The sequence below is a fragment of the Poecilia mexicana genome, unplaced genomic scaffold (assembly GCF_051168715.1).
Source record: "Poecilia mexicana isolate PSO_F unplaced genomic scaffold, ASM5116871v1 scaffold_3, whole genome shotgun sequence".
Taxonomy (NCBI): domain Eukaryota; kingdom Metazoa; phylum Chordata; class Actinopteri; order Cyprinodontiformes; family Poeciliidae; genus Poecilia; species Poecilia mexicana.
The window spans coordinates 37,144,540-37,172,308 of record NW_028263372.1 but is presented as its reverse complement, the minus strand read 5'-3'; the positions used below and the strand labels follow the sequence as shown (position 1 = coordinate 37,172,308).

At 48.0% G+C, this 27,769-nt stretch overlaps 1 protein-coding gene across 1 annotated transcript; it reads left to right on the top strand.

Annotated features, from left to right (window-relative positions):
• Window positions 1–1,669: 1,669 nt before the first annotated feature.
• Window positions 1,670–22,408, top strand: slc9a5 (solute carrier family 9 member A5). Its single transcript, XM_088004587.1, has 16 exons — window positions 1,670–2,184; window positions 5,871–6,173; window positions 7,348–7,511; window positions 9,745–9,823; window positions 9,888–10,065; window positions 10,135–10,355; window positions 15,944–16,146; window positions 16,246–16,335; window positions 16,436–16,506; window positions 16,579–16,705; window positions 18,040–18,131; window positions 18,200–18,326; window positions 18,397–18,546; window positions 18,775–18,844; window positions 19,002–19,130; window positions 20,611–22,408. The coding sequence occupies exons 1-16, from the start codon at window positions 1,842–1,844 to the stop codon at window positions 21,180–21,182; spliced, it is 2,919 nt and encodes a 972-aa protein (XP_087860713.1). The 5' UTR covers window positions 1,670–1,841; the 3' UTR covers window positions 21,183–22,408.
• Window positions 22,409–27,769: the final 5,361 nt, after the last annotated feature.

Genomic DNA, 27,769 nt, shown 5'->3' with positions numbered 1-27,769 from the left:
CATCCAACCAACCATCCAACCGCATCCAACCAGCCGTCCAACCGCATCCAACCAACCATCCAACCAACCATCCAACCGCATCCAACCAACCATCCAACCGCATCCAACCAGCCGTCCAACCGCATCCAACCAACCATCCAACCGCATCCAACCAACCATCCAACCGCATCCAACCAGCCGTCCAACCGCATCCAACCAACCATCCAACCAACCATCCAACCGCATCCAACCAACCATCCAACCGCATCCAACCAGCCGTCCAACCGCATCCAACCAACCATCCAACAGCATCCAACCAGCCGTCCAACCGCATCCAACCAACCATCCAACAGCATCCAACCAGCCGTCCAACCGCATCCAACCAGCCGTCCAACCGCATCCAACCAGCCGTCCAACCGCATCCAACCAACCATCCAACAGCATCCAACCAGCCGTCCAACCGCATCCAACCAGCCGTCCAACCGCATCCAACCAGCCGTCCAACCGCATCCAACCAACCATCCAACCGCATCCAACCAGCCGTCCAACCGCATCCAACCAGCCGTCCAACCGCATCCAACCGCATCCAACCAGCCGTCCAACCGCATCCAACCAGCCGTCCAACCGCATCCAACCGCATCCAACCAGCCGTCCAACCGCATCCAACCAGCCGTCCAACCGCATCCAACCAACCATCCAACCGCATCCAACCAACCGTCCAACCGCATCCAACCAGCCGTCCAACCGCATCCAACCAAACGTCCAACAGCGTCCAACCAACCGTCCAACCAGCCGTCCAACCGCATCCAACCAACCATCCAACAGCATCCAACCAACCGTCCAACAGCATCCAACCAACCATCCAACCGCATCCAAACAGCCGTCCAACCACATCCAACCAGCCGTCCAACCGCATCCAACCAGCCGTCCAACAGCATCCAACCAACCGTCCAACAGCATCCAACCAACCATCCAACCGCATCCAACCGTCCAACCGCATCCAACCAGCCGTCCAACCGCATCCAACCAGCCGTCCAACAGCGTCCAACAGCATCCAACCAACCATCCAACAGCATCCAACCAACCATCCAACCGTCCAACCGCATCCAACCAGCCGTCCAACCGCATCCAACCAGCCGTCCAACAGCGTCCAACAGCATCCAACCAACCATCCAACCGCATCCAACCAACCGTCCAACCGCATCCAACCAACCGTCCAACCGCATCCAACCAGCCGTCCAACCGCATCCAACCAGCCGTCCAACCGCATCCAACCAAACGTCCAACAGCGTCCAACCAACCGTCCATCCAGTGTGATCAAAGCAGCCATCAAACTGATTCAAACCAAGTTACACATTTTACTATTTAACGTTAAAATGTTTTTATTTCCCGTCTTTTAAATTGACCTCTGACCTCAGTTTTTATTATCCAAGCTTCAGTTAGGCACTGAGACGCCCATACTGAGTGGTCACTCTGGGTGAAGAGCCCTATTGTCCTGCTCCTCTTCATCCCACGGTGCTTTAACCAGAACCAGAAACCTGAGCTGGGTCAGAACCGGCAGCTCTCTTCTCATGCGTCATCCTCAAATTGACCGACGTATGACGTCAGAGTTAGGGTATTAACATGTGACGTCAGATGTGATCAGATCAGCTGGGGGAGCGGCTCGGTGTCTTTAAGGGTGAGTGGGCGGGTCAGCCTCCTCTTCCTCCTCCCTGTGTGTGTGTGTGTGTGTAGGAGGAGGGAGGTGTGTGTGTGAGTGTGTGTGTGGATGTTTGGACCCAGCTGCCGGCCTCCCTCCGCTTCTCCTATCCGCTCGGTGTGTATATAAAGCTCAGCGGGATGCCAGCGCCCTGAGCTCCGGGATGAAGATGCTGCTGCTCGGTCTGCTGCTGCTCCCGCTCCCGGCCGGAGCCGACCTGTCCGGGTCAGCCGCTCCGCTCCGGGGGCCGGCCCACGCCTCTCCCTCCGCCCCGCCGCGGCTCCTCCTCCCACAGCCCGCACCGGAGCGCGGGGCTCCCGGCGTCGCCTCGGCCCGGTCGGCGGAGCCGGCCGGAGGAACCGGCGGCGGCAGGCCGGAGGAACCGGCGGCGGCGGAGCATCCCCACCACGGCGGCGGGTACCGGGTGGTCCAGTGGGAGTGGAGCTACGTCCAGACGCCCTACATCATCGCCATCTGGCTGCTGGTGGCCAGCGTGGCCAAGATCCGTAAGTCCGCCGCCGTGCGTGTGCGTGAGAGGTCTCGGACTGGACCGGAACTGGTTTTACTGGAAGTTTGACCAGAATCACAGGGAGCGCAATCACATCCCGAGGGGTCCGGGGCCAAAAAGATGGGGGCACCTGCAACCCCCCCCCCCCACCACCCCGTTTATTAATTGATCATTTATTTATTTATTGGCTGATCAGAAGAAATTCTGATGAAGCAGAACTGGACCAGAACCTCTAACTGGATCCTGAATCTCAGGATGCAGACAATTGGACATCACCGAAAACTTTTAGATTTTAAAGTTTATAAAGCTAAGAATTAAGTTTATTTAACTATAATGAAAACCATGATGTTAAAGTTTGGTGGCTGAAGGACAAACTGGTCCCTCAATGTTCACCCATTTTATCTGAGAGTTATTTCAGACTAAAACAGGCGATTAAATGAGCTAAATTCCAATAAATGTTTTAAACATGCTGTTTTTAAATAAATCATTTAAATTATAATTAATTATTAAGTTGATTTGTGCTCATCTGGTTGGTCAGCCAGGTTAAGAAGAAACAAAGATCCTTTAATTTGACTGAAATAGAAATAATCTGGTTAAATTCTCTCTTGGTTTCTGCCGTTTAAATTTCTGCCCGTCGGGTAATGAGTTGATATTTATTGATAATAGATTTTATTGGTTAATATTTAATCTGCTTCAGAACCGGTTTTACAGTGCAGACGACTGGTTTTCCTGTGACTTTAGCTCAGATTTTCTGCAGGTGGAGCTGGTGATGCTTCATCACCATCATCATCATCAGGTAGAGCAGCAACAGGTGGTTGGCAGGAAGTTTGCTTTTCTTTATGACCGTCAGACCAAAGGCTCCTCCTCTCTCCTCCCACCTGGAGAAACTTCAGCTTCAACGTGAAGGTTAGCAGCAGAGGAAGAGGAGGAAGAGGAGGAGGAGCTAAGCAGGCAGATATAAATCTTGATGCAGATTCAAATTAGAAAACTGCCCTGTGCAGAATTTTTCTGATGAATCTGTAAAAAACAATGAGCTGAAAAAACAAAAACAGTTTGAAAAAATGCTTTAGCTGCAGGAAGAGTCTCTCTCTCACACACACACACACACACACACACACACACACACACACACACACACACACACACACACACACACACACACACACACACCTGGAGTGGTTGCTGGCTGAGCTCCTGGTGGATCTGAAGGAGGAAGGAAACATCAAAGTGTTTCTGTTTCCTCCAGGATTCCCAGTCACTCTGTGAACTGGGAACTCTGGTCCGCTCTGCTGTCGTCACCGTCTGGGTAATCTGATTACTGATGCAGCGCCTTCATCCTCCACTGCTTCCTGTAATCCATCATGACTGCCTGTGACCCGAGCAGCGAAGCCGCCATGTTGACGTGAGGTCATTGATCAGCAGGAAGTGACACAGGAAGTGATCACACCTGGTTTTTAGACCTGGTCGGCTTCATGTTTCTGACTTAAGAGTAGCTAACCTTCATGGTGCAGACTGAGCTTCTGAGCAAAACAAGAGTTGATTCTTTTTCTTTTTACTGCCTGGTTTTTCTGCAGATCCAGTAACTTTCACAATAACAACTCATTTTGCACAAATCTGTTTCTGTCTATATTTCTGCAGTGCTCAATCAGCTAATCACTATTTTATTGCATTTATGTGTCAATAATCATAATTGATTGATTCCATCAGGATTCCTGTAGTTTCTGCTTCATCAGAGCTTCAAGAACCGAATGTGAGATTAAATCAGAGCAGAATTCACTCCAGAGATTTAACGTGTTTTCCAGTCCAGACCTTCAAACTTTTCAGGTTGTTAGAAATAAACCAGAAGAGACTAAATATATCTGAGTTTCTGTTTCAAACTTCATAATAATCCCAGGTCCAACATGTCGGACTGTAAACGAGAAAACCTTCTCATCTGCTGCCTGTTAGCAGGTTAGCATCCGGTGCTTGGTCATCCCTCATGAGTCAAAGGTTAAAGTTCAGTATCTGAAAGTCAAACAGGTCAGATGGTGGAACTCTGGATGATCTGATCCCGTCCCGTAGAGGACAGACGTCCCTGCAGGACATCCGTCTCTGTCATCTCCAACATCAAACCCCGAGAGGAAATGTGAGGACATGGGCTTCATGTGGGTTTATGTGCAGCTCAGAGGGACAAATGGACAGAGGGACAGCAGGACGGAGGGAGGGACAGGCTGCAGTCCGCTGAGACTCCCTCGCAGCAGATGGACAGTGAGGACAGAAACACTGAAGACATTCAGCTGCTCCACAGGAATCCAACAGTCTGCTGCCTTAAATCACTCGCAGTCTGCAGATCCATCCGCCTCCTAAAGTAGTCCCAGAAAATCTGCCCTGCCCCTGGACCCAGGGGGCGTCTGGAGGACGACAGAGGACGGGACTCTAACAGGAAACAACACAACGCTCCGCGCCGCTAAACATGAAAACTTCCCAGAATTCCAGAGGAAAAGCAGCAGCACTTGTTGCAGCGACTGGGACTAGTTTTAGCGGAAGGATACAGGCTGGGAAGCTGCAGCTCTGATTGGAGTGACTCACACACACACACACACAACCTGATGTCCTTCACAGGAAATGTTTGACTTGATTCTCTCTGCACCTGAGCAGCTCAGCAAATCAGGGACGAACTGGAGTGACTCATCACCTCCAGCTCTCTGTCAGCCAATCAGAGACAGAGGTACAGCCTCATCAGCCAATCAGAAGAGACAATAGTTTCATCAGGATGGAAGCTAATTAGTCAACTTTGACATTCAGCATAAAAACCAAGTACACCCTACAGAGCATCACTCCTCCTCCTCCGTGCTGCACAGCTGGTCTGCTGGCTCTGGTTCCCTCCATCCTGGTCCAGCGTCTCCATCTGTCCAGAGGACTTGTCTCTGCTAACCTCAGTTTGGCAGCCATCTTGTTCCTAGAGAGAAGAGGCTTTCAGTGTGTCATGACCTTTAACCTTTAGCCTGCTAACTCTGGCTGAGTCATAGCCGGATCGGGGAAAGCTGATCCGTTTCCTGCGTTTTGTTCTTTTACATTAATTTCACTAAAACTATTATTTATAAAAACTCTGACCAAAGCGGAAATGAGGAATTTCTGCATTGGTGTTTGCGTGTGTTCATCATTCCAGCCTGCAAATGATGCCCCAATAAATCGTGATACTCGCTCTGAGCCGATTCCTCATCAGCATCGTCTGGTTTAATAACTTTATATTTTAATACTGAGCCTGCAGACGAACCTCCTGGCGCCATGATGGGTCCCTAACAGGAAGTACCGCTCCTTCTGGAGCCATCTGATTGGCTGGCAGGTGTTAGCTTAGCGCTACACTGCCCCCTATAGGTCGGCATGTTTAAACAACGCTCAGGGCGGATCGGCTCTGTGGATGAAAACTTCTGAACTGATCAGAGAGAAACACGATATGAGACAGAGGCTTATAAAGACCGGCTGCATGCTGACGACACTTGAGGGTCATGCCCGACGTCTGACCTCTGAATCTAATGCAACGTCTGAGATGGTGTCCTCATTGGTTGAAGATGACCTTTGACCCTTCGTAGGGTGACAGTAGCTGCTGCTGTGATTCCGCCTGGCATGTTGTTTCATCTCACCTGTTGGCTGCAGACGCCAGGTGGCGCTGCGGCAGTAACCCGTTCTCCTGCCTCCCTGCAGTGTTCCACCTGTCGCAGCGCTTCACCACCGTGGTTCCAGAGAGCTGCATGCTGATCCTGCTGGGTCTGGTTCTGGGCGGCGTGGTTCTCATCGCCAGTAAGAAGCAGCTGTACCAGCTGGACCCCGCCCTCTTCTTCCTCTTCCTGCTGCCCACCATCGTCGGCGACGCCGGATACTTCATGCCCGCACGCCTCTTCTTCGACAACCTGGGCGCCATCCTCACCTACGCTGTGGTGGGAACGCTGTGGAACGCCTTTTGCACCGGATTCTGCCTCTACGCCGCCAAGCTGCTGGGGGTCATAGGTCAGTGATGGGGACAGAGACCCGTCCCTTTAACTGGAGACCCGTCCCTTTAAATAGAGACCCGTCCCTTTAAATAGTGACCCGTCCCTTTAACTAGAGACCCGTCCCTTTAACTAGAGACCCGTCCCTTTAAATAGTGACCCGTCCCTTTAACTAGAGACCCGTCCCTTTAAATAGTGACCCGTCCCTTTAAATAGTGACCCGTCCCTTTAACTAGAGACCCGTCCCTTTAACTAGAGACCCGTCCCTTTAACTAGAGACCCGTCCCTTTAAATAGTGACCCGTCCCTTTAAATAGAGACCCGTCCCTTTAACTGGAGACCCGTCCCTTTAAATAGTGACCCGTCCCTTTAACTGGAGACCCGTCCCTTTAAATAGTGACCCGTCCCTTTAACTAGAGACCCGTCCCTTTAAATAGTGACCCGTCCCTTTAACTGGAGACCCGTCCCTTTAAATCACAGGTGTCAAACTCCAGTCCTCGAGGGCCGCTGTCCTGCAACTTTTAGATGTGCCTCTGCTGCACCACACCTGAATAGAATAATTAGGTCATTAGCAGGACTCTGGTGAACTTACCTACACAAGGAGGAGGTAATTAAGCCATTTCATTCCAGTGTTTTGTACCTGTGGTACATCTAAAAACTGCAGGACACCGGCCCTCGAGGACTGGAGTTTGACACCCCTGCTTTAAATAGTGTCCCGTCCCTTTAACTGGAGACCCGTCCCTTTAACTAGAGACCCGTCCCTTTAAATAGTGTCCTGTCCCTTTAACTAGAGACCCGTCCCTTTAACTAGTGTCCTGTCCCTTTAACTAGAGACCCGTCCCTTTAACTAGAGACCCGTCCCTTTAAATAGTGTCCCGTCCCTTTAACTAGAGACCGTCCCTTTAAATAGTGTCCCGTCCCTTTAACTAGAGACCCGTCCCTTTAAATAGTGTCCCGTCCCTTTAACTAGAGACCCGTCCCTTTAAATAGTGACCCGTCCCTTTAACTAGAGACCCGTCCCTTTAAATAGTGACCCGTCCCTTTAACTAGAGACCCGTCCCTTTAAATAGTGACCCGTCCCTTTAAATAGAGACTGCAGCAGTGATCTCAGACTGACTCTCCCCTCAGTGATCTGATGCCTGCTGTGATGTCACCATGTATGGACCAATCAGCTGCGGTGGTGTGTCTCTGCAGATGAGCGCGTTCAGGCCGACTTGATGGACTTCCTGTTGTTCGGCGCTCTGATCTCCGCCGTTGACCCGGTGGCGGTTCTAGCCGTGTTCGAGGAGGTCCATGTCAACGAGATGCTCTTCATCATCGTGTTCGGAGAGTCGCTGCTGAATGACGCCGTCACCGTGGTGAGAGACACGCATGCTGAGATTTCCATTGTCTGCATGTGAAATCAAATCAATAGATTATTCAGTCAATCCTGTAATAATTCAGTAATCTATCGATCGATTAGAGACTCTAAACAGCAGAAATGAAACCAAAACCAGAGGCGGTTTCTGATATGGGCAACCACCCAGAGCGGCATCTTGTGGTGCACCAAGAGCGCCCCTCCCTGCAACTCCAACCCGCGACACCCCCATCTGGACCCCACTCAGCTCCTTCAGACTAGGCAGCAGCAATTAGCAACCAGCTGCTGAGCTCATTATAGGAGCTGCTGCTCAGAGCTGCGCTGGTAAGACATTAAGGGGTTAATAGAGAAGCCATGCTGGGACGACTTCCTGGAGGCGGAGCTTCAGAGAGAGCAGGAGCTTCTTAAAGAGACAGAGGCCTGATTTCAAGGTGTTAAATCAGGAAGTAAGATTTATTTTAAGTCATATTTTATATATAGTGTTTTACAGCAGCTCAATGTGAGATAGTAACTGATTATGTTATAAAATGGAACTATGTGCCTGGAAATCACATGATACCGACCCTTAAATGTATTTTTAATATTTTATAATAACAAAAGCTTCAGTGATAAAAAGTCAGCATAATATTCCCATTTTTATTCCAATTAATCATCAGAATAATCAATGCCCAGCATGATGGGATGGAATCAGCAATGCTGCAGCAGCGTCAGCTGCGCCTCTTGCTGCAGATGCTCTCAGCTTCTTAACATGAGGCAGCGTCTGATCATTGATGCTGAGGTTCCTCCACCTGCAGCCCAGATCTAGAGCAGTTAGATCTGGGTCAGCAGGATATGACGCTGTGGATGAATCGGCACAAATCTCACCTGCCAGGTGTGATGCTGCATTTCCATGGTAACAGATAAGCCTGTGAAGGCCTGCTGCAGCGGGCGGCGCGGCATGAAGCTGAACTTTGCTCCGCTGCTGTGGCTCCAGGAGGAGGACACGTGTTGTCCAGAGGCGGCAGCTGGACGGACGCTGCGGCCCGGTGCTGGAAGCTGGGAGCAGATTAGCGGCGCCGGCTAATCCTCCGCAGCACTCAGATTATTAGCTAATCCCACTGAGATGGAAAAACCCAAGCAGGGCTGGGAGAACTGGAGCTGTGACCTCTGACCTCGCTGGGGAAGTGCTCACCTCTACCACACCTGGAGGTTCAGAGGTGTCCAACATGAGGCATGGGGGCCATCTGCAGCCCTCTGAACGGTCTCATTTGGCCCTTAGTCTATTTTAGTCATGATGCAGATGCAAAATTTAAAGATGAAATTTCCCCAAATTAATAAACGGAAGTGATATTATTTTATTGACCATGTTTCTCTTCTAATTTTGAGGTAAATGGACACAGGAAGCACTGACGCGACCTGGAGACAAAATAAATGTTCAAAAAATAAATTAATTAATATGAAAATTATGCCTGACTTTTGCTGGAGCCATAATTAAAGAGCAACAGTTTATAGGTTCTTTTTCCACTTCTTTCTTCATTTCATAATAACTGTGTGGATTCTGCAGCAGATGGAAACTTTTTGCCATTTTTAGGGTCAGATTTACATGACTAGTTTATGTCGTAAATATAAAATCTTTGCTTTGATTCTTTCATATTTAAGATATTCTTTAATCTCCATGGCAACCATTCAGCTGCTAAACACCTGGGTGGACCTAGCCCCGCCTTCAAGGCGCAGCTCCTCCCCTCTCAGCTCCTTCAAACTAGCCAGCAGCAATTAGCAATCAGCTGCTGAGCTCATTATAGGAGCTGCTGCTCAGAGCTGCGCTGGTAAAAACATTAAAGAGTTAATAGAGGAGCCATGTTGGGACGACTTCCTGGAGGCGGAGCTTCAGGAAGAGCAGGAGCTTCTTAAAGAGACATTAAATCAGGAAGTCAAATTTATTTTAAGTCATACTTGATATTTTTATAACAACTGAGGGAAACATAGTTACTGATTGTGTTATAAAATGGAACTATGTGGCTGAGAAACAGGATACCGTCCCTTATAACTTTTTTATTTTTGTGCTGGGAAAATTTCACAATAATAATTTTATTTTTGTGTTTTGACGGGAGAGAATAAGCTAATTTTGGTCCTCAGTGGTAAAAGTTTTCACTCTGGTCTGGAGTTCTGGATGCTCCTGTGGTCCGGCTCCTGGAGGACCAGGTCTGGTTCTGGTGACCCAGTCCCTGACGTGTCTCTCTCCATGTCTCCTGCAGGTCCTCTATAAGGTCTACATCTCCTTCGTGGAGGTCGGCCCGCAGAACGTCCAGACGGCCGACTACTTCAAGGGAGTGGGTGAGTCTTCAGGTGGAAATCTCAACAGCCTCTGCTGACCTCTGACCTCTGCTGACCTCCACAGCCTCCTTCCTCATCGTCAGCGTCGGGGGGACTCTGGTGGGTCTCGTCTTTGCCGTCATCCTCGGCTTCATCACCCGCTTCACCAAGAAGGTCCGCATCATTGAGCCGCTCTTCGTCTTCCTGCTGGTCTACCTGGCCTACCTGACCGCCGAGCTCTTCTCGCTGTCCGCCATCTTGTCGTGAGTCCTGCCTCTCGATTCGACCCGCCTCACCCCGCAGCCGTGTCACCGCCATGTCTTCCTCCGCAGGATGACCTTCTGCGGCATCGGAGCCAACAAGTACGTAGAGGCCAACATCTCGCAGAAGTCCCGGACCACGGTGAAGTACACGATGAAGACGCTGGCCAGCATCGCTGAGACCATCATCTTCATCTTCCTGGGCATCTCTGCAGTGGACAAGTCCAAGTGGGCCTGGGACACGGGCCTGGTGTCCTGCACCCTGGTCTTCATCCTGCTCTTCAGGGCTGTGGGTCAGTTCCTCTGGTTCTGGTTCAGGTTCTAACTCTGACATTATTCACATTAACTATCCACAGAAGACGCAGATCAGCGCCATCTACTGGCCAACATGGGTACAGCAGCCATTAAAGGGCCAGTATCATGTGATGTCCAGGCACATAGTTCCATTTTATATCAGTTACTATCTCACCTTCAGCTGTTATAAAGACACTATATATGAAATATGACTTAAAAGAAGTTTAGCTTCCTGATTTAGCGGCTTGAAATTGGGCTTCTGTCTCTTTAAGAAGCTTCTGCTCTTCCTGAAGCTCCGCCTCCAGGAAGTCGTCCCAACATGGCTCCTCTATTAACTCTTTAACGTTTTTACCAGCGCAGCTCTGAGCAGCAGCTCCTGTCATGAGCTCAGCAGCTGATTGCTAATTGCTGCTGGCTAGTCTGAAGGAGCTGAGAGGGGAGGAGCTGCGCCTCAAAGGCGGGGCTAGGTCCACCCAGGCGTTTAGGAGCTGAATGGTTGCCATGGAGATTGAAGGGTTTCTCAAACACGAAAGAATCAAAGCAACACAGCAGGAAAAACTTTAGAGATCAGAGAGGTTTATTTTACATAAAACCGGCCCTTTAAAAACAGCAACTCTACTAATTAACAATAAAAACCTAAGTTAAATTATTTATCTTTCATTGATGCTCACAAATAATCTCATAATATAATATTTTAAAAAGTGAGCCAGATCTCACATTTAAAGTATTAATCCAGCTAAATTAATTCCACATAATCAAAAACAAACCACACTAATTACTAAAGATTTATTAAAGTACCGTATTTTCCGCACTATAAGACGCACCTAAAAACCTTCAATTTCCTCAAAAGCCGACAGTGCGCCTTATAATCCGGTGCGCCTTATATATGGACCAATATTGAGCCACAACAGGTCCAGCAACGGACCTTACCACAGGGGCCGCGTTTCATTGGCTAATGCCCATTTTAGGTCACAGTGCAGCTACCACGTGCGTGACCGTCTCACAAACACAAGCTACAGTAGTAAACATATGCTAATGTACATTGTGGACCATCAAAACCATGAATGCCGACTTACCCAGCCTTGCAAGAACAATAGGCATCAGTGATCTTGTCCACAGCTATATTTATGCTGAGGGTGTGAGGATCTGCTGTTTTCCTCATCTATCGGTAGCTTTTAGCTGTGACGCGCACAATGTTGGAGGCATCCAGTGGCTCAAACACCTTGATGTCGTCCAAAAAAGATGACATGAACTTGTTGGTTCCCCTGTCCATTGTCGTGGCTGATATGTTGTGAAAATCCGGCAGAAATGCTACGCTAATTAACTCAGATCGAAATGAAAGACGTCATGTTTACACAGACATGCAGTAGGCTGCTTACGTAGTTGGTCCACTACGGTAAGCAGCCGCCAACTTCTTTTTCCCCGTAGAAGAAGTAGTGCGCGGTGCATGCTGGGATAGTTGTCAGAACACTGGTTTGTTAATAAAGTTTGATAATACATTTAAAGGGGGGGAGGGGCAGGGGAAGAGAGACAGAGACTGCAGCGGCAGCGTGTCGGTTGGTCTGTGTTACCCAGAAAGCAGTTGGGCATAATATCGCAACACCAACACCGTGAGTGAAACAACGACTGGGCCAGCCTACTATATAAAGTACTCGGGGACCATTTCTTTATTAATGTGGATGTGTAATAATAGAGTATGAAGCGTCTATTCTATGCGCCTTATAATGCGGTGCGCCTAATGTATGAAAAAAGTCCTAAAATAGGCCATTCATTGAAGGTGCGCCTTATAATCCGGTGCGCCTTATAGTGCGGAAAATACGGTAAAAGCAAAACGTAATAAACAAAAAATCTCACTGAACAATTTTAGAAAACATAATTGAAGCAAATTAAAGTTTATCTGAGGTTTTCGTCTCTCGGTTCTGAAGTAGGAACCTTTTGTGTCTCCCCAGAACAGCAGCAGGAAGCATTTAACTGACGGACCCAGGAAAAGAACCAGGAGCAGTAAATTACCACTTTATATCTTGTAAAATAAGAATGTTTCTTATCTTAGTGAGATAAAGAAGACATTTCATTGAAACCAGAATATGTTCTTGTTTAAACCAGAAAACGGTTAAACAGCAACATGTCTGAGTCGAGTCTGAGCAGCGTTCACTCAGCAGGCGAATGCCACACAAATCCAACTTTTTCATGGCAAACTGAACAATTCCTGTCACCAAAAACACTCTGCTCTGGGCCTCTTCCATAAAAATCAATCAATCAATCAATCAATCAATCAATCAATCAAATTTTATTTGTACAGCACATTTCAGCAGCAAGGCATTTCAAAGTGCTTCACATAATTAAAATAAAAACAGCATGTGACATTAAATAAACAGTGAGAAAGAAATTTTGAAAAAGATTAAAAAAGATAAAAACATTAAAATCTGCACCCTTTTTAGGACTTCAGTTAAATGTCGTTTAACAAGGATTCTCACACCCCAGATATAGATTCGTTGAACTGGGACGTTTTCCGGCTTTACATAGATAGGGTGAAAGACAAATAAAAAGAAGTGAATAACTAGATGAAAAGTAAAGATAAAAACATCGAAGACATCAAAACCCACTCTAATCCTAATTTAGCCATAATCAACTCCAACCAGGTGGGTTTTAAGTTGAGATTTAAAGGCACTCAGTATTTCAGCTGTTTTACAGTTTTCTGGAAGTTTGTTCCAAATCTGTGGTGCATAGAAACTGAATGCTGCTTCTCCTCATTTGGTTCTGGTTCTGGGGATGCAGAGCAGAACCAGAACCAGAAGATCTGAGGGGTCTAGACGGTTGGTACAGCAATAACAGATCTTTAATGTATTGTGGTGCTAAACCGTTCAGTGATTTATAAACAGTATTTTAAAGTCTATTCTCTGAGCTACAGGGAGCCAGTGTAGGGACTTTAAAGCTGGTGTTATGTCTCCATCTTCCTGGTTTTAGTGAGAACACGAGCAGCAGCTTCTGGATCAGCTGCAGCTGGAGGATTGATTTATTAGTCAGACCTGTGAAGACGCTGCTGCAGGAATCAATGCGGCTAAAGATAAATGCATGGATGAGTTTCTCTAGATCTCACTGGGACATCAGTCCTCTAATCCTGGAGATGTTCTTCAGGTGATAGAAGGCCGACTTTGTGACTGTCTTTATGTGGCTCTGAAGGTTCAGGTCAGAGGTCATCACTACTCCCAGGTTTCGGGCTGATCGCTGGTTTTCAGTTGTAATAACTGAAGCTGAGCATTGATTCTAGTTCGCTCCTCTTTAGGTCCAAAGATAATAACTTCAGTTTGTTTCTGTTCAGCTGGAGAAAGTTTTGGCACATCTACACATTTATCTGTTCTAAGCATCTGTTCCAGGGGTGGCCAAGTCCAGTCCTCGAGAGCCACCATCCTGCAACTTTCAGATGCATCCCTGCTTCAACACACCTGAATCAAATGACTGGCTCGTTATCAGGCCTTTGTAGAGCTGATCCCGGTCTGTTGGAGTAAGGATACTTCTAAAACTTGCAGGATGGTAGCTCTCGAGGACTGGACTTGGCCACCCCTGATCTATTCAGTGATTGGATGGGGTCAAATGTCACCTGGTGACATCGTGATGTAGAGCTGTGTATCATAGTTATGGTAGCTGATCTTATTTCCTGTTATAACCTGAGCCAGTGGGAGCATATAAATATTGAATAGAAGGGGTCCTAGGATTGAACCTTGGGGTACCCCACATGTGACCTTTGACCTCTCTGATGAGAAGTTTCCGACTGAAACAAAGAAATCCCTGTTCTTTATGTAAGATTCAAACCAGTTGAGCTCTGGACCGGAGAGTCCGACCCGACTCTCCAGTCGATTCAGTAAGATGTCGTGGACAACAGTGTTGAAAGCTGCACTGAGGTCCAACAGAACCAGCACTGTGGTTCTCCCACAGTCTATATTCATATGGATATCATTGAACACTTTGACTAGGCCATCTCCGTGCTGTGGTAACCATGGAAACCAGACTGGAAGCAGTCAAAGTGATTCATTATTGTTAGGAAGTTAGTTAATTGTTTAAAAACTGCTTTTTCAATAACTTTGCTGATGAATGGGAGGTCAGAGGTCAGAGGTCAGAGGTCGGCCTGTAATTCTGCAGCAGTGATTTGTCTAGATTGTTCTTTTTTATCAGTGGTTTGATAACTGCTGTTTTCAAGGCCTGGGGGAAAACACCTGAAGAGAGCGATGAGTTACTATTTGGATCAGATCATTAGCAACGACAGGCAGGACTTTCTTAAAGAAATGTGTGGGTAGGACATCCAGACAGCAGGAACTGGAGCTTCACTGACTTATCATTTCTTCTCGGGTTTTATCATTAAGTAGCTGGAATTGGGTCATTTTTCCTGCATTTGTTTTGTTTGGGCCCAGCATTGGTACTGGCTTTAGAGTGGATGTGCAGATTAATCCTCTGATCTTTTGAATTTTCTCTGACAAGAAACTGGAGAACTTGTTGCAGGCATTAGATTGAAGTTCAAGTGGTGACGTCATAGGAGGGTTTGTGAGCCTGTCAACAGTAGCAAATAAAGCTGGAGCATTGTTAATGTTTTTGTTTATGACATCCGCAAAGAAAGCCTCTCTTGCATGTTTTAGTGTTGTGTGGTAGTTACGTTGTCTTTCTTTGTAGATGTCATAATAAACGTGTAGTTGAGTTTTACGCCATTTCCGTTCGGCCCTACGGCAGAGTTGTCTTGCATATTGAACTGCTTGTGCATTTCTCCATGGAGATTTCTTCCTACCAGTCACAACCTTCACTTTAATGGGGGCAATGTAATCAATGATATCTGAAAGTTTGCACTGAAAATCATCTACCAACTTATCTACGTCATTATAGCTTAAGGGTGAGGAAGAAGAGTAGATTAAATGTTTCTGCTGTGTTTTCTGTGAAAAACGTTTTGTGACAGTAGCTGTTTGTCCAAGTGGGTTAACGGATAAAGAACATTCAAAGATAACAGCAAAGTGATCCGACAGGCGACATCAGTTACAGAGACACTGGAAATATTCACACCTTCTGATAACCAGGTCCAGTGTGTGTCCAGGAGTGTGTGTTGCTTGTTTGACATGTTGTGCTAAACCAAAACTCTCTAATATATTAAACAGATTTTTTTGCCCCTCGGTCTTCAGGTTGTCAACATGAATGTTGACGTCACTAGATAAATGAGACAAAACATACGATTCAGATGGAAAGGCCTCTAGCAGGCGGTCAGGTTTGGTTCTGACATAATTGGAGAAAAGAATCTTGTTGGTTTTACGTGTTTGTCTCTGGTGCAGCTAGCTTCTGGAAGAGGAGTCATGCTTAGGGCCTCATCAGCCAATCAGAAGCAGACTCAGGCTGCAGCCAACCAATAGGAGAAAAGGAATCTCTGGTTTAGAGAGGAACTCCTGGAAGGAGCCAATTCTAGATCAGTGGTGATCAAAACATCCCAGACTTTAAGGAACCTTTCTGAAAGTGAAATGACATACAGAACCTCTGAAGGGTCCGGTCCGGTTGGGTCCAGTCCGGTTGCTTCCAACGTCTGTGACATGACGGTTCTCCTGTCTCTGGGCCTCAGGTGTGGTTGGCCAGACCTGGGTTCTGAACCGGTTCCGGCTCGTCCCGCTGGATAAGATCGACCAGGTGGTGATGTCGTACGGCGGCCTGCGGGGGGCGGTGGCGTTCGCACTGGTGGTGCTGCTGGACGCAGAGCAAGTCAGAGCCAAGGATTACTTTGTTGCTACGACGATTGTAGTTGTCTTCTTCACCGTCATGTTCCAGGTAGGAGTGACTTGAACCGGACCGGTCCTGGTTCTGAGCAGGTTCCTGAGTGAGCAACCGCTACTTCTGGTTCTGATTCCTGTTCTGGTTCTGGTCCAGGGTCTGACCATCAAGCCTTTGGTGAAGTGGCTGAAGGTTCCTCGCTCCACCAACAGGAAGCCCACCATCAACGAGGAGATCCACGAGCGGGTGATGATGATGATGATGACTCTTCTTCTTCTGCTCATCATCAATGTGACGTGTGTGTGTGTGTGTGTGTGTGTGTGTGTGTGTGTGTGTGTGTGTCCAGGCCTTTGACCACATCCTGACTGCGGTGGAGGACATCGCAGGACTCCAGGGTTATCACCACTGGAGAGACAAGTGAGTCCTACCAACATGTCCTCCGTCAGCAGAGCGGTTTCCCAGCATGCTTCACTGCCCCTCCCCCTCCAGGTGGGAGCAGTTCGATAAGAACTACCTGAGCAAGCTGCTGCTCAGGAAGTCGGTGTACAGGAAGAGCGAGCTCTGGGAGGCGTACCAGAAGATCAACATCCGGGACGCCATCAGCGTCATCGACCAGGTAGGAGGACCGGATCGGGTCCAGACAGGTTCTGGATCTGAAACAGGAAGGTGTTCTGGTTCTGATCCACAATCCATGGTTGAGGCTGGAGCCGTAGATCCAGAACTTCTCCACCTCAGTCTGGAGGAAATGTTTTGTTGATCCTTTCCTGGTTTGATGGGTCACCGGAACCAGAACCAGCTCCAGCTCCAGTTTTCTCACCAAGTAGAACTTTACTCAGTTCTGGTTCTGGTTCTGGTACTGGAGAGCAGACCCCCTGAGTCGACCCAGAACCAGAACTGGAGTCATCAGGCGACAGAGCTGAGGATTAAATATCATCTCTGGGGAAACGGAGGAAGCATGTCGACCTTCAGGCAGGTCCAGTAAACCCAGCAGAACCAGAACCAGGTCAGGCTTTAATTTGGACCGGGCTTTATTTATGGAGCAGAAACCCAGCAGGAAGCAGATTAATGGAGGCAGCAGAGATTTCTGCAACCTCAGCGAAATCTGTTTACCGCAAAACTGCTCTAATCCATTTGATTGTTTTGTATTAATTCTTTTCTATTTTATTTTTATTTCATTCTTTTTCTCTTTGATGTATTAAATTTTATTTCTTTTTTTTTCTTTTACCCCTCTGTTCTTTCCCATTTGTTTTATTCTTTAATTTTCTTTACACCCTTTTCCCTGCTGGGATCAGGAGGAGCTGCTGCCTCCAGCCAACGTTCCGGGCGAGAGGCGGGTCACCTGGACAGGTAGCCAGTCTGTCGCAGGGCAACACAGAGACACACACACCTAGGGACGATTTGGAGAGGCCAATTAACCTGACAGTCATGTTTTTTTTTTGGACTGTGGGAGGAAACCGGAGTACCGGGCCGGGAATCAAACCCAGGACCTTCTTGCTGCAAGGCAACAGCTCTACCAGCTGCGCCACTGTGCAGCCCCTTTATTTTTTTCTATTTTGTTTTATTTTATTATTGTTTTCTTCATCTTTATTTTATTCTGTTGCTTGTTTTCTCTCTTATTGTCTTTTATGCTTGTCTATTTTATTTTATTCAACTTTAATCTTTTCCATTCTTTCTCTTTACATCAAACTCCCTGATGCTTCATTGGAGCATTGCTCTGCAGTCTGTAAACTTTTTTCTTCCTCCTAACTTTCCTTCTTTCTGGTTCTGGTCATCAGGTGTTTCTGGACCCACAGTTTGGTTCTGAGTAAACTGCTCCGGCAGAACCTGTGCTGGTTCTATTAGTTGCGTTGCTCCTCCTGGCTGGACCACTAGGGGGCGCTACAGGCTGACAGACAGCCTTGTTCTGAGTCTGTCAGCTGTGGATCTCTGACCTCTGACCTCTGTGTGCAGGGTGGGAACGTTCTGACCTCGGCCAGGCTGTCGCTACCCTCCATGGCCAGCAGAGCCTCCTTCCCTGAAGTCACCAACGTCACCAACTACCTGTGAGTCACATGACCTGTGGTTGACGTGTTGCTGTGGTTGACGTGTTGCTGTGGTTGACGTGTTGCAGGCGGGAGAACGGCAGCGGTGTGTGTCTGGACCTCCAGGTGATCGACAACGTTCCCGGGTCGAAGGTGGAGGAGGACATGGAGACGCATCACGTTCTGACCGGGAACCTGTACAAGCCCAGGAGACGGGTAAGGAGAAGGAGCGCCTGGGGCAACGGTCCGCCGTGGAGCCGCTGGTGACACACGGTGTGTTTTCCAGTACCAGTCCCACTACAGCCGACACTTCATGCCACTGGGTGAGCAGGAGCGGCAGGACCGCGAGGTTTTCCAGAGGAACATGAGGAGCCGCATGGAGACCTTCAAGTCCACCAGACACAAACGGCACAAGAAGGAGCGCAGTCTGAAGAAGGTTCACACACACACACACACACACATATGCACCTGAACAGAACCTGGAGTCTGACTGTTAGAACAGGTGTTGTAACGGTCAGAGATCCGGCTCCGTCGGAACTGCAGGTCTCACTGCAGAGTTCCAGATTCTAGATATAAGATCTCAAACTTGTTTCAATATCAGGACCGATGCAGATATTAATATCGGCTCTTGTTGGCATCTGACCTTTCGTCCTTCTGCTGACAGCGCCGAGGATCTGACACGAAGGACGAGGGAGGAGACAAACCCAGGCGCAACGTCAGCTGGCAGGACAAAGGTACCGAGACGACCAGCTGGGTCTGAGTTGGGTTGCTGTTTGGTTGACGCTTATGTTGGGTTGATGTTGAGTTGAGGTTGTTGGAGTTGATGATCTTCTGCTTGGCGCTCACCAGCATCTCTGCAACTGGTGTGATGTTGCTGCCGCTCTGTCTCAGATCCGGTGGCTGTTCCTGTGGAACCAGAGGAGGATAAAGCTGATCAATCCGACCCGGAGAAGGAGGAAGACGTCGGCATCATCTTCGTTGCTCGGAAGGTGGAGACGCCCAAACAGCGACCCAAATCAGGTAAAGCGGAGAGGTTCTGATTGGACCGGACCACCTGTAAATGGTGATCCACCTGGATGGCAAATTTATTCTGATATCACATTTCCACCAAAGTGCTTGACAAGTGAAATGTTAAAGTAAAACACACAACAAGTTGCAGTCAGATATGAATGTTAAAAAGGCAAAGCCATCCAGAACAGAAAATATTTGGGTCAACATGAAAGCCAGTTTATAAAAGTTGGTGACTAAAACTAAAGAAAACAGAATGAAAATCATTTTGTTGCACTAGCACTACCACACCAGCAGGGGGCACACATGTTCGGGATAGAGAGTGATTGTTAGTTAGTGGCTGTATGTTTGTTACCACACGAAGAAGTAAATGTTCCGCTTCCGAAGGAACCTTTGAGTGTCTCTCGCCCGCCGCACCACACGCTGTGAAGCACCAAGGGAGTAGATACCAAGACGAGTTACTGCGGTGACAGAGCAGCTGGTGTTTGTCTTCAATCAAATGAAGGTTTCCATGAAACTGCTTCATCGCCATGGAAACATCATGGTGATGTTTTTCTGCTGAAGAGGGCATAATGCTGCCATTACCTAATCGTTCTCCCTCTAACACGTTTCTTTCATTAACTAGAAAGTTCTCTGTTGTCTGACAACGAGCTGCTTCTGGTTCTGGTTCTGCTGGAGGTTTCTTCCTGTTAAAAGGGAGATTTTCCTTTCCACTGTCGCCCCCTGATGGCTAGAAGCAGTGATGCTGCGGGTCAGGATGTTCTCCTGGGTTTTCTTAGAAACGTTTTAGACTAATTTAAATATTTAACTGAACTTATGTAACCCAGGCTTTCCCTCTTTGGATCTGCCGCTGATGGAAGACACCCTATGGACTCTGCGTTGTGTTTTATTTGTGCGTGAAGGTGGGATGTGATCCATGCAGAAAAGAGGAATCGGACACAGCGATCGTGGTTGTGGGGAGACCTTGGCGCGTTTATTTCGTCCACCTTACAGGCAGTAAACACACTGTCAGCATTCAACCGCTTTTTTCTGTTTTACAAAACAATCAAGCATCACAAAACGATCAAACGTCACAAACCAATCAATCACCAGAAAGAAAATGTAATCTGTGCCTAACTGGCAATCTGAACCAATAGAAATATATATAATGTTCATTTTTACACCGGGCTAGGGGAGCTGCTGCTTACCTTACAGGCAGTAAACACACTGTAAGGAATACAGCAGTTCGCGCACGAAAATCCCCCGCACTACGGTGTCCCCGACAGGACAAACATGCCAGGATTGCGGTCGTACCAACGGCACCCTCTTTTGGGACACTTGTGCACTGCTTTACACTTAGATCAATTGGAATGATTGATTGATTGTAAATTATTTATTTTGTGAATTGAATGAAGCTGAACTGAAAATGAAGCAGCCCGTTTCCATGGTGATGGTAGGTTGGTGTAGGGCTGCAGTCTTTCTGCATGATGGCTGATTACAGTCTGTCCTTCAGTCCCAGCAGCTCTGGACGTTTGCCAGAGCCCGTCGCCCCTTACCCCGTCGCCACCCAGTGAGGACAGCCATCTGCCCTGGAAGGGCGGCGTGGGGTCGCCCCCACCCTGCGTGTCGGTGGAGGCCACCAAGATCATCCCGGTGGACCTGCAGCAGGCCTGGAACCAGAGCATCTCCTCCCTGGAGAGCGTCTCGTCGCCTCCAGCGCCTGCCGAGCCTGTCCACCCCCGCGTCAGCGCCCTCTCCAGGCCGGGAGGGTCCCGCCCCGCCTCCTACACCGGCCCTATCGGGGCAGCGCCTGCCCAGGCCCCGGCCCCAGCCGCCTTCTGTTTCCCTGAGAGGAAGAAGCTGATGGAGGAGGAGGAGGAAGAGGAGGAGCCTGGCGCGTCGCAGGAGATGCAGCCGCTGATGTCAGCCCTGAAGCCGCCCGGGGCGCCACAGGCTCCGCCCCCGCCTCCGGCCCCGCCCGGCCCTGGCAGGAGGAGGAACCCCTGTGTGTACCTGAGGAGTCTGGTGACCCCGCCCCCTGGTGGCGGCGCCGGGCCGCACAGTCACCGCCCCACGCAGCTCTGAACACGGCCACCAGGGGGCGGGCTGTCTGTCGGCCGGCTCGGTCACTAGGAAACCAGCACAATCACATGACCAGAGAGCATCACCAGCTGAAGATGACCTTCTGTCCTCATCTTCATTACCATCAGCGTCCTTCATCCTTCCACCAAACTTTCCAGCCAAGCTCCTGCTGGATTGGAAGCTTGGAAGGATCGTTGCTCCATCACAGCAGATCAACAGAAGTGTGTGTATTAATACTGCTGATGTTGTTGAATCAGTTACACTGAAAATGTCTGCAATGTCTCTGTGATTCCCTCAGTTTAAATGAAAATCCATTCTTTGTTCTTAACTCTTTTGGTTTATTGTTGTTACTTCATACAGCAGGGGGCGCTGCGGCGCCCCTTTTCCTGCCTTTCCCCGTTAATTCTGACTGAGCCGCTTATTTAAAACCCGAACATGTATTTAATACAGGCCTTGTTTTTTCTTAATGCCGCTGCCTTATTCTGTGTGCTTTATTTCTGCAGCTGCTGCAGAAACCCGGTCCGGTCCAAACAGAACAAATAATCAATGATCTGTTCCTGCAGCGGCTCGGTCCAGTCAGCAGGAAAACGGTTTTTATTCATAATAAAGGTCGTTGACATGTTTCTGCTTTAATGTGCTGCTAAACCTCAGAAATGCCTGAAATTAATCCTGAATTATTCCTCTGAAAATGGACAAATAAAGAGAAATTAGATTGAGATCACAACATTTTTGTTCATATTTTATTATAAATCTTGATCATTTTTCTGATTTGCCTTGATGAATCCTGATAATGTGGGATTATTGTTGTGTAATTTTTTTAAATCTGAAATTGAGCGAAGGTTTTCTTTAAATTATGAGATCCGTGTTTCAGGGAAGAAGAGCAGCAAACTGGATCGAAACCACCAGCTTTCTGACCAACAGAACCAGAACCAGGACCGCACCACATCGGCACCCGGATCCGATGTCTGATGTTATTCTCCATATTGCTGCTGTTTGTTTTGAAGCAAAATAGAGGAGTTTATCTTCCTGTTCTGGTTAAAGGAGCAGAGCGAAGTACGATAGTTTGCTTTTATTCACGCAACTTCTTCATGTACGAGATTAATTCCCTGAACAAACCTCTGAAAATAACTGAAACTAACCATAAAATAAAACCAACTGAATAATAATTCTGTAAAGTTCAAATTTCTGACGTAAAATCAGAATATAATAAAGACTTTTCATGACAAATACTGTGTAGACTGGAGAGATTAAATCAAGTGGTGGCTTCTGTTAGCGCCGATGCCTGTGATGTAATGCCGCACAGTGACCACAGGGGGCGTTGATGTAATGCCGCACAGTGACCACAGGGGGCGGTGATGTAATGCCGCACAGTGACCACAGGGGGCGGTGATGTAATGCCGCACAGTGACCACAGGGGGCGCTGTGTTTCGTCTCAGAAGCAGCCGTTGCGGCTAAAGGATAACTACCGGGAACTGGTTAGCTGAAGGGTAACAAATAACCGCTACAGTTTACTGGATTATTTTACCCAGACTGCTTTCTACCGTCGGTGAGTTCTTGTTTTAAATTAGCATGTAGCAGATTAACTAGTTAGTAAATCAGGCTGCTGGTTAATTAGGGATAATTAACGTATTGGCTTGTTCGTGGCGGTTACTGACTGGTTGGCGGGGCATCCGAAGCGTTTCTAGAAACTTTTCTGAAGGCCAACACCACGGTAATAATCCCGGTTAAAATGTAAATTAAATACAAAATCAAACAGAGAAGGACAAAAACGAATAATGAAGCAGCTAAATGAATAGCGGGAACATTTCACAGTTTATAATGAGCGCTGTAATAACCCTGTTTGCTGGACCAACCAATAAATGTGAACCGTAATTTCCCCCAAAATGTGTGCAAAGACCTGCTGTTACAATCATCAACCCAGTCCCCCCCACAGGTGGGTAAAAACTAGTTACCTTTACTCAGTTACCTTTACTTTAGGAGTAGTTTTACTTCAGTTCTAGTATAATGAAGCATCGCTGCAGTAACATTTCTGAATCCTCTGTAGACTGCGAGTAACTTCACCGAATAAAAATCAAACACATTTTAACCAAAACGTCAGCAGAGTTTGTTAATTATATTTTATATTCTCTCTGATGACATCACTTTTAAATATTAAGTCAAATGTTGTCAGTTACTTAAGAAAAATACTATTGTTATTTTTTGAATAGTTTTCTTTGATCTATATTTTTACTCGAGTTAATGTAGTGCCACTTTTTTTAGTCGTCGGGGTGTTTGAGGAGGATACTATGGTGACCACAAGGGGGCAGTATACAGTGGAGCTGATGGAAATTGACCCTTGGTTTTCTTTAGGATGAGATATTGTTTAGTGGCAGTTAGGTGCTTCTGATGATGAGAATAAAGTTTATTAAAACACAGTGATGCATTCCAGCGGCGCTCCTTGCAGTGACAGGAAGTGACTCGTTCCTTCAGTATCCTGTTTCCCCCCTCCTCTCTGACTCAGTAATAATTATATCCTGTGGCTGCTGCAGTACCCCTGCCTGCTGTGGCGCAGCATGTTATCAGCGCTGCCCATGGTGCGGCTTCATGAAGATTAATGAAGGTCGAGGTTACTTCCTGGGGCTCTGCTGATGTTTGCTCTGCTGTTCCTCTCTGTTCTGTCAGATCAGTATTTATGGCTCAGCTGTGAGTGCTGTGATGGTCCACCAGGTGGCAGTCTCTGGTTTGCCCACAGCATGGTGAGCATTAAACGAGCAGATCAGTTGGAAATCAGCTGTCTGATGGCTCCAGGTTATAGTCTGGACCAGGTGGTCTGTGAAAATATTTTATTAAAATTGATCAAAACTAAATAACCTACTGTATTATTACTGTTAGATGTGCGGCAAAGCTAAAGATGTATGAGGGCCGCACTGGGATAACTCGGGGAATTGTAAACTGTCCGACGCTGCTTCAAAAACTCCAGGCCGCTTCTTGTTGTTGCAATCATCTATTTATTCCACTTTGATTGTCTTACTTCAGATCGTACAGATTTACACTGACTGACCAGGCCAAACCATTCAATAGTGTCACAATAAACGGCATTAAACACAGTCAACAGAAATTATGACCACCCAGGCGCACCGCTTCCTCAAACATAATGAGCCAGCAGCCAGTATGGCTCCCATTCATACCTTTAGTGGCAGCCACGCCCACCTCGACACACCCACCACCCAGGTGTCAAAGGCATGCGCTCCCGTCACCTCAATCATTCATTTCATTCATATGGCTCTTACAACTGTATTGTTTTTACATCCAACATAAATATTTCCCAAATAAGGTCTATTTTCATAACTAATGGAGGATCCCTTTAAAGCCTCAGGGTTTGGTTCCTTGGCGAGGCACAGTCCCACCAGTAGAGTGCAGCGTTTGCTTTGTTAGGATATGAAACTCATCTGATTCCTGCTGCGCTTTAGTACAACTACTCTTTCAGAAAACCACCTCAGGCCAGCACAATAACTTTTTATCATGAAATTCAGGAATTTATGTCAAACTTCCCCGTTTCCATCAACCGTTTCTGTACGATGCTTCCAAATGTGAATAAACATGTTGCTGGAATGCAGCTAATGACGTGTGGGAACACGTCCTGCTCAGCAGACCATCTGGGGCCGTTCCTGCAGGCTGGGCCTGTGAGGTGGACCAGAGCAGCAATGGAGACGACGAGACCAGAGGCGCTTCGATCCCCAAACTGCTGCTGCAGCTCCTGGGAAGCGTTCTGCTCCTCCATGATGATGATGAGTGTTAAGCTGGCCAGTAGCAGTCAGCTGGTCGCCTTACGTCACTTTATTCAAAGGTTTGACTGTAAAAGTGGTGGCGTGGTGATTAGTGTTCCAGAGCTTCCCCTGTTGGACCTGCAGCTGCAGGTTTCTCTGTGTTTCTGTGGGGATCAGCTTCAGGAATTAAGCTTTTCTCTGGGCTTTAGCTGCAGGCCTCGTCCAGTGCCTCATTGGCTGCCCGCTCATCGCTCCCTGAGCCGGAAAACCTGCTCACATTCCTCTGATGAGCCTGCCAGGCCGCGCTCGGGGCACAGCTGCTGCCTGTTGTTGGTTACCAGAACCCACCGTTTAGAACCGCAGACGGGTCATGTGAGTGGCGACACGCTGCCTCGCATAATGGCTGCATCAGAGGACGAGCAGGAAGCCGAACCAACAGGACAGCTGGAGAGCTGATGACTGATTATCACTGATACATCACCAGATCGATCAGATCCATGTGATTGGTTTAGTCAGGCTTCCAGCAGATCTTCCTCTGATCTCCGTACAGTTTCACTTTAACATCATGTTTGTGTGAATATTGAATCTGATCAATACATTAATCAATATCATGTTAATTAGCTGCCAGCTCTCTGACTGAGTCAGTAGAAAGCCTTCAGGTTGCTCAGAAGGGAAGGACCACAAGATGGCCGCTGGCTGACTGTCCTGGTTGCTTAGCAATGTGGTGATCTCCATCCCATAGTTTATCAGTGAGTCGTTGCACCCTGACTCGTCTTCTTCCTGAGTGCGTTGCAGCATTTTATTGCCCCTCCTCCGAACTCCATCTGATTTAAAAACCTGTTTTCCCGACCCGGTTCTGGTTCCCAGAGGACAGGCTGAGAGCTGGACCAGAACCGGAGGCTCCGGGCCGGGCCCTAGGATCTGTCTTCATGCTGGGAGGACATGCACATGCTTTATACCTGAGGCTCCTGGTTTGACTTTATAATTTAACGTTTGTCTCTTTAAGAAGCTCCTGCTCTTCCTGAAGCTCCGCCTCCAGGAAGTCGTTCCAACATGGCTCCTCTATTAACCCTTTAATGTTTTTACCAGCGCAGCTCTGAGCAGCAGCTCCTGTAATGAGCTCAGCAGCTGATTGCTAATTGCTGCTGGCTAGTCTGAAGGAGCTGATTGGGGGAGGAGCTTCTGAGACGGGGCTAGGTCCACCCAGACGTTTAGCAGCTGAATGGTTGCCATGGAGATGAAATGATTTCTGAAACATGAAAGAATCAAATCAGCCCAGCAGGAAAAACATTAAAACATGACAAAGATCAGATCAGAAAGGTGATTTTACATAAAACTGCTTCTTCAAACTAACAAGTGAAGGCCAGACATGTTGGATTCCTGATTGGAGGAAGTTCCGGTTGGTTCCCGTTCCGGTTGGTTCCCGTTCCGGTTGGTTCCCGTGTGGAGAACGTTCTCCCCCTCAGCGGCTGCAGACCTGAAGCTGTTGCGGCTCTGCTGCTCTATTTAAAGACCAGAACTTCTGTCCAAAGAATGTCGTCTCAACTGCTGCCAGCACAGAGTGAGAGAGTGTGTGTGTGTGTGTGTGTGTGTGCCTGTGTGTGTGTGTGTGTGTGTGTGTGTGTGTGTGCGTGCCTGTGTGTGTGTGTGTGTGTGCGTGCCTGTGTGTGTGTGTGTGTGCCTGTGTGTGTGTGTGTGTGTGTGTGTGTGCCTGTGTGTGTGTGTGTGTGTGTGTGTGTGCGTGCCTGTGTGTGTGTGTGCGTGCCTGTGTGTGTGTGTGTGTGTGTGTGTGTGCGTGCCTGTGTGTGTGTGTGCGTGCCTGTGTGTGTGTGTGTGTGTGTGTGTGTGTGTGTTAGCAGTCGAGTGTGATGCTCCCTCAGTGAGTCGGGGGGTGGAGCCGTCTGAGCTGCAGGCTGGGAGCTGCTGCTCCGCCGCCTCGCTCTGCACTTTTGCAGTGCCTGTTGTTGTTCTGGGGGATCCCGGTTCGGAGCGGCCCGGTTCGGAGCGGCCCGGTTCGGAGCGGCCCGGTCCGGTCTGAAGTCCAGACGGGGTGAGTGCTTTGTTTCTCCTGTTTCAGGCTCTGAGTGGGCTGAGAGAAAAACACGCAGCTGCTGCTGCTCAGGAGCTGCAGAAGTTTCCTAACTTTGATCCTTTGGAGACTGGTTCTGGTTCTGGTTCTGGTTCTGCTGAGTGGTTTTGGGGGGTTCTGCTGGACGGATCCAGACGCTGCCGACCTGTTGATCAGCAGAAACATGGAGCTGACCTGCAGAGCTCTTACTAGAACCACCACACTGGATGGTTTCTGGTCTGGTTTCATGGTTTAACTGGTAACCAGCTCGTCTTATTGGACCAATTCCCAGTACCAGGAGGGCATATGTTTAGCAGAACTTCACAATAAAAGCCTGACAAAGCTCTGAACTCCCCTTTCTGCTCATTAATAATAATTTTCCCTGACAGATTATGATTTAATCCAGAAATAATCCCAGCTGCCGCCGCTGGTGAGGTTGAGGTGAGAACTGGGACCAGCAGCAGGCTGGTACTGGTGCTGTTGGGAGGAGGATCAGATGATCTTCATGGAAACTGATGGAACGTTTCAGGAATGTTCTAAAGCTGCTGTGCTTCTTTAAAGTTACACTTTGTTACTTTTATTAAAAATGTTTTCATATTTCTGTTGAAACTCACTTTGTGCTGATGGCTCCTTCTCCCAGTGCTCCCAGTGGTCCCAGTGGTCCCTGCAGAAATACACTCTCAGCCACAACCAGTCAGAACGAGGAGGATCTTAGCACTGTCAGTCAGCTTGTGTATGCGCTGCTCACACCCTCCCCCTTGCTCTGTTACAGCTGG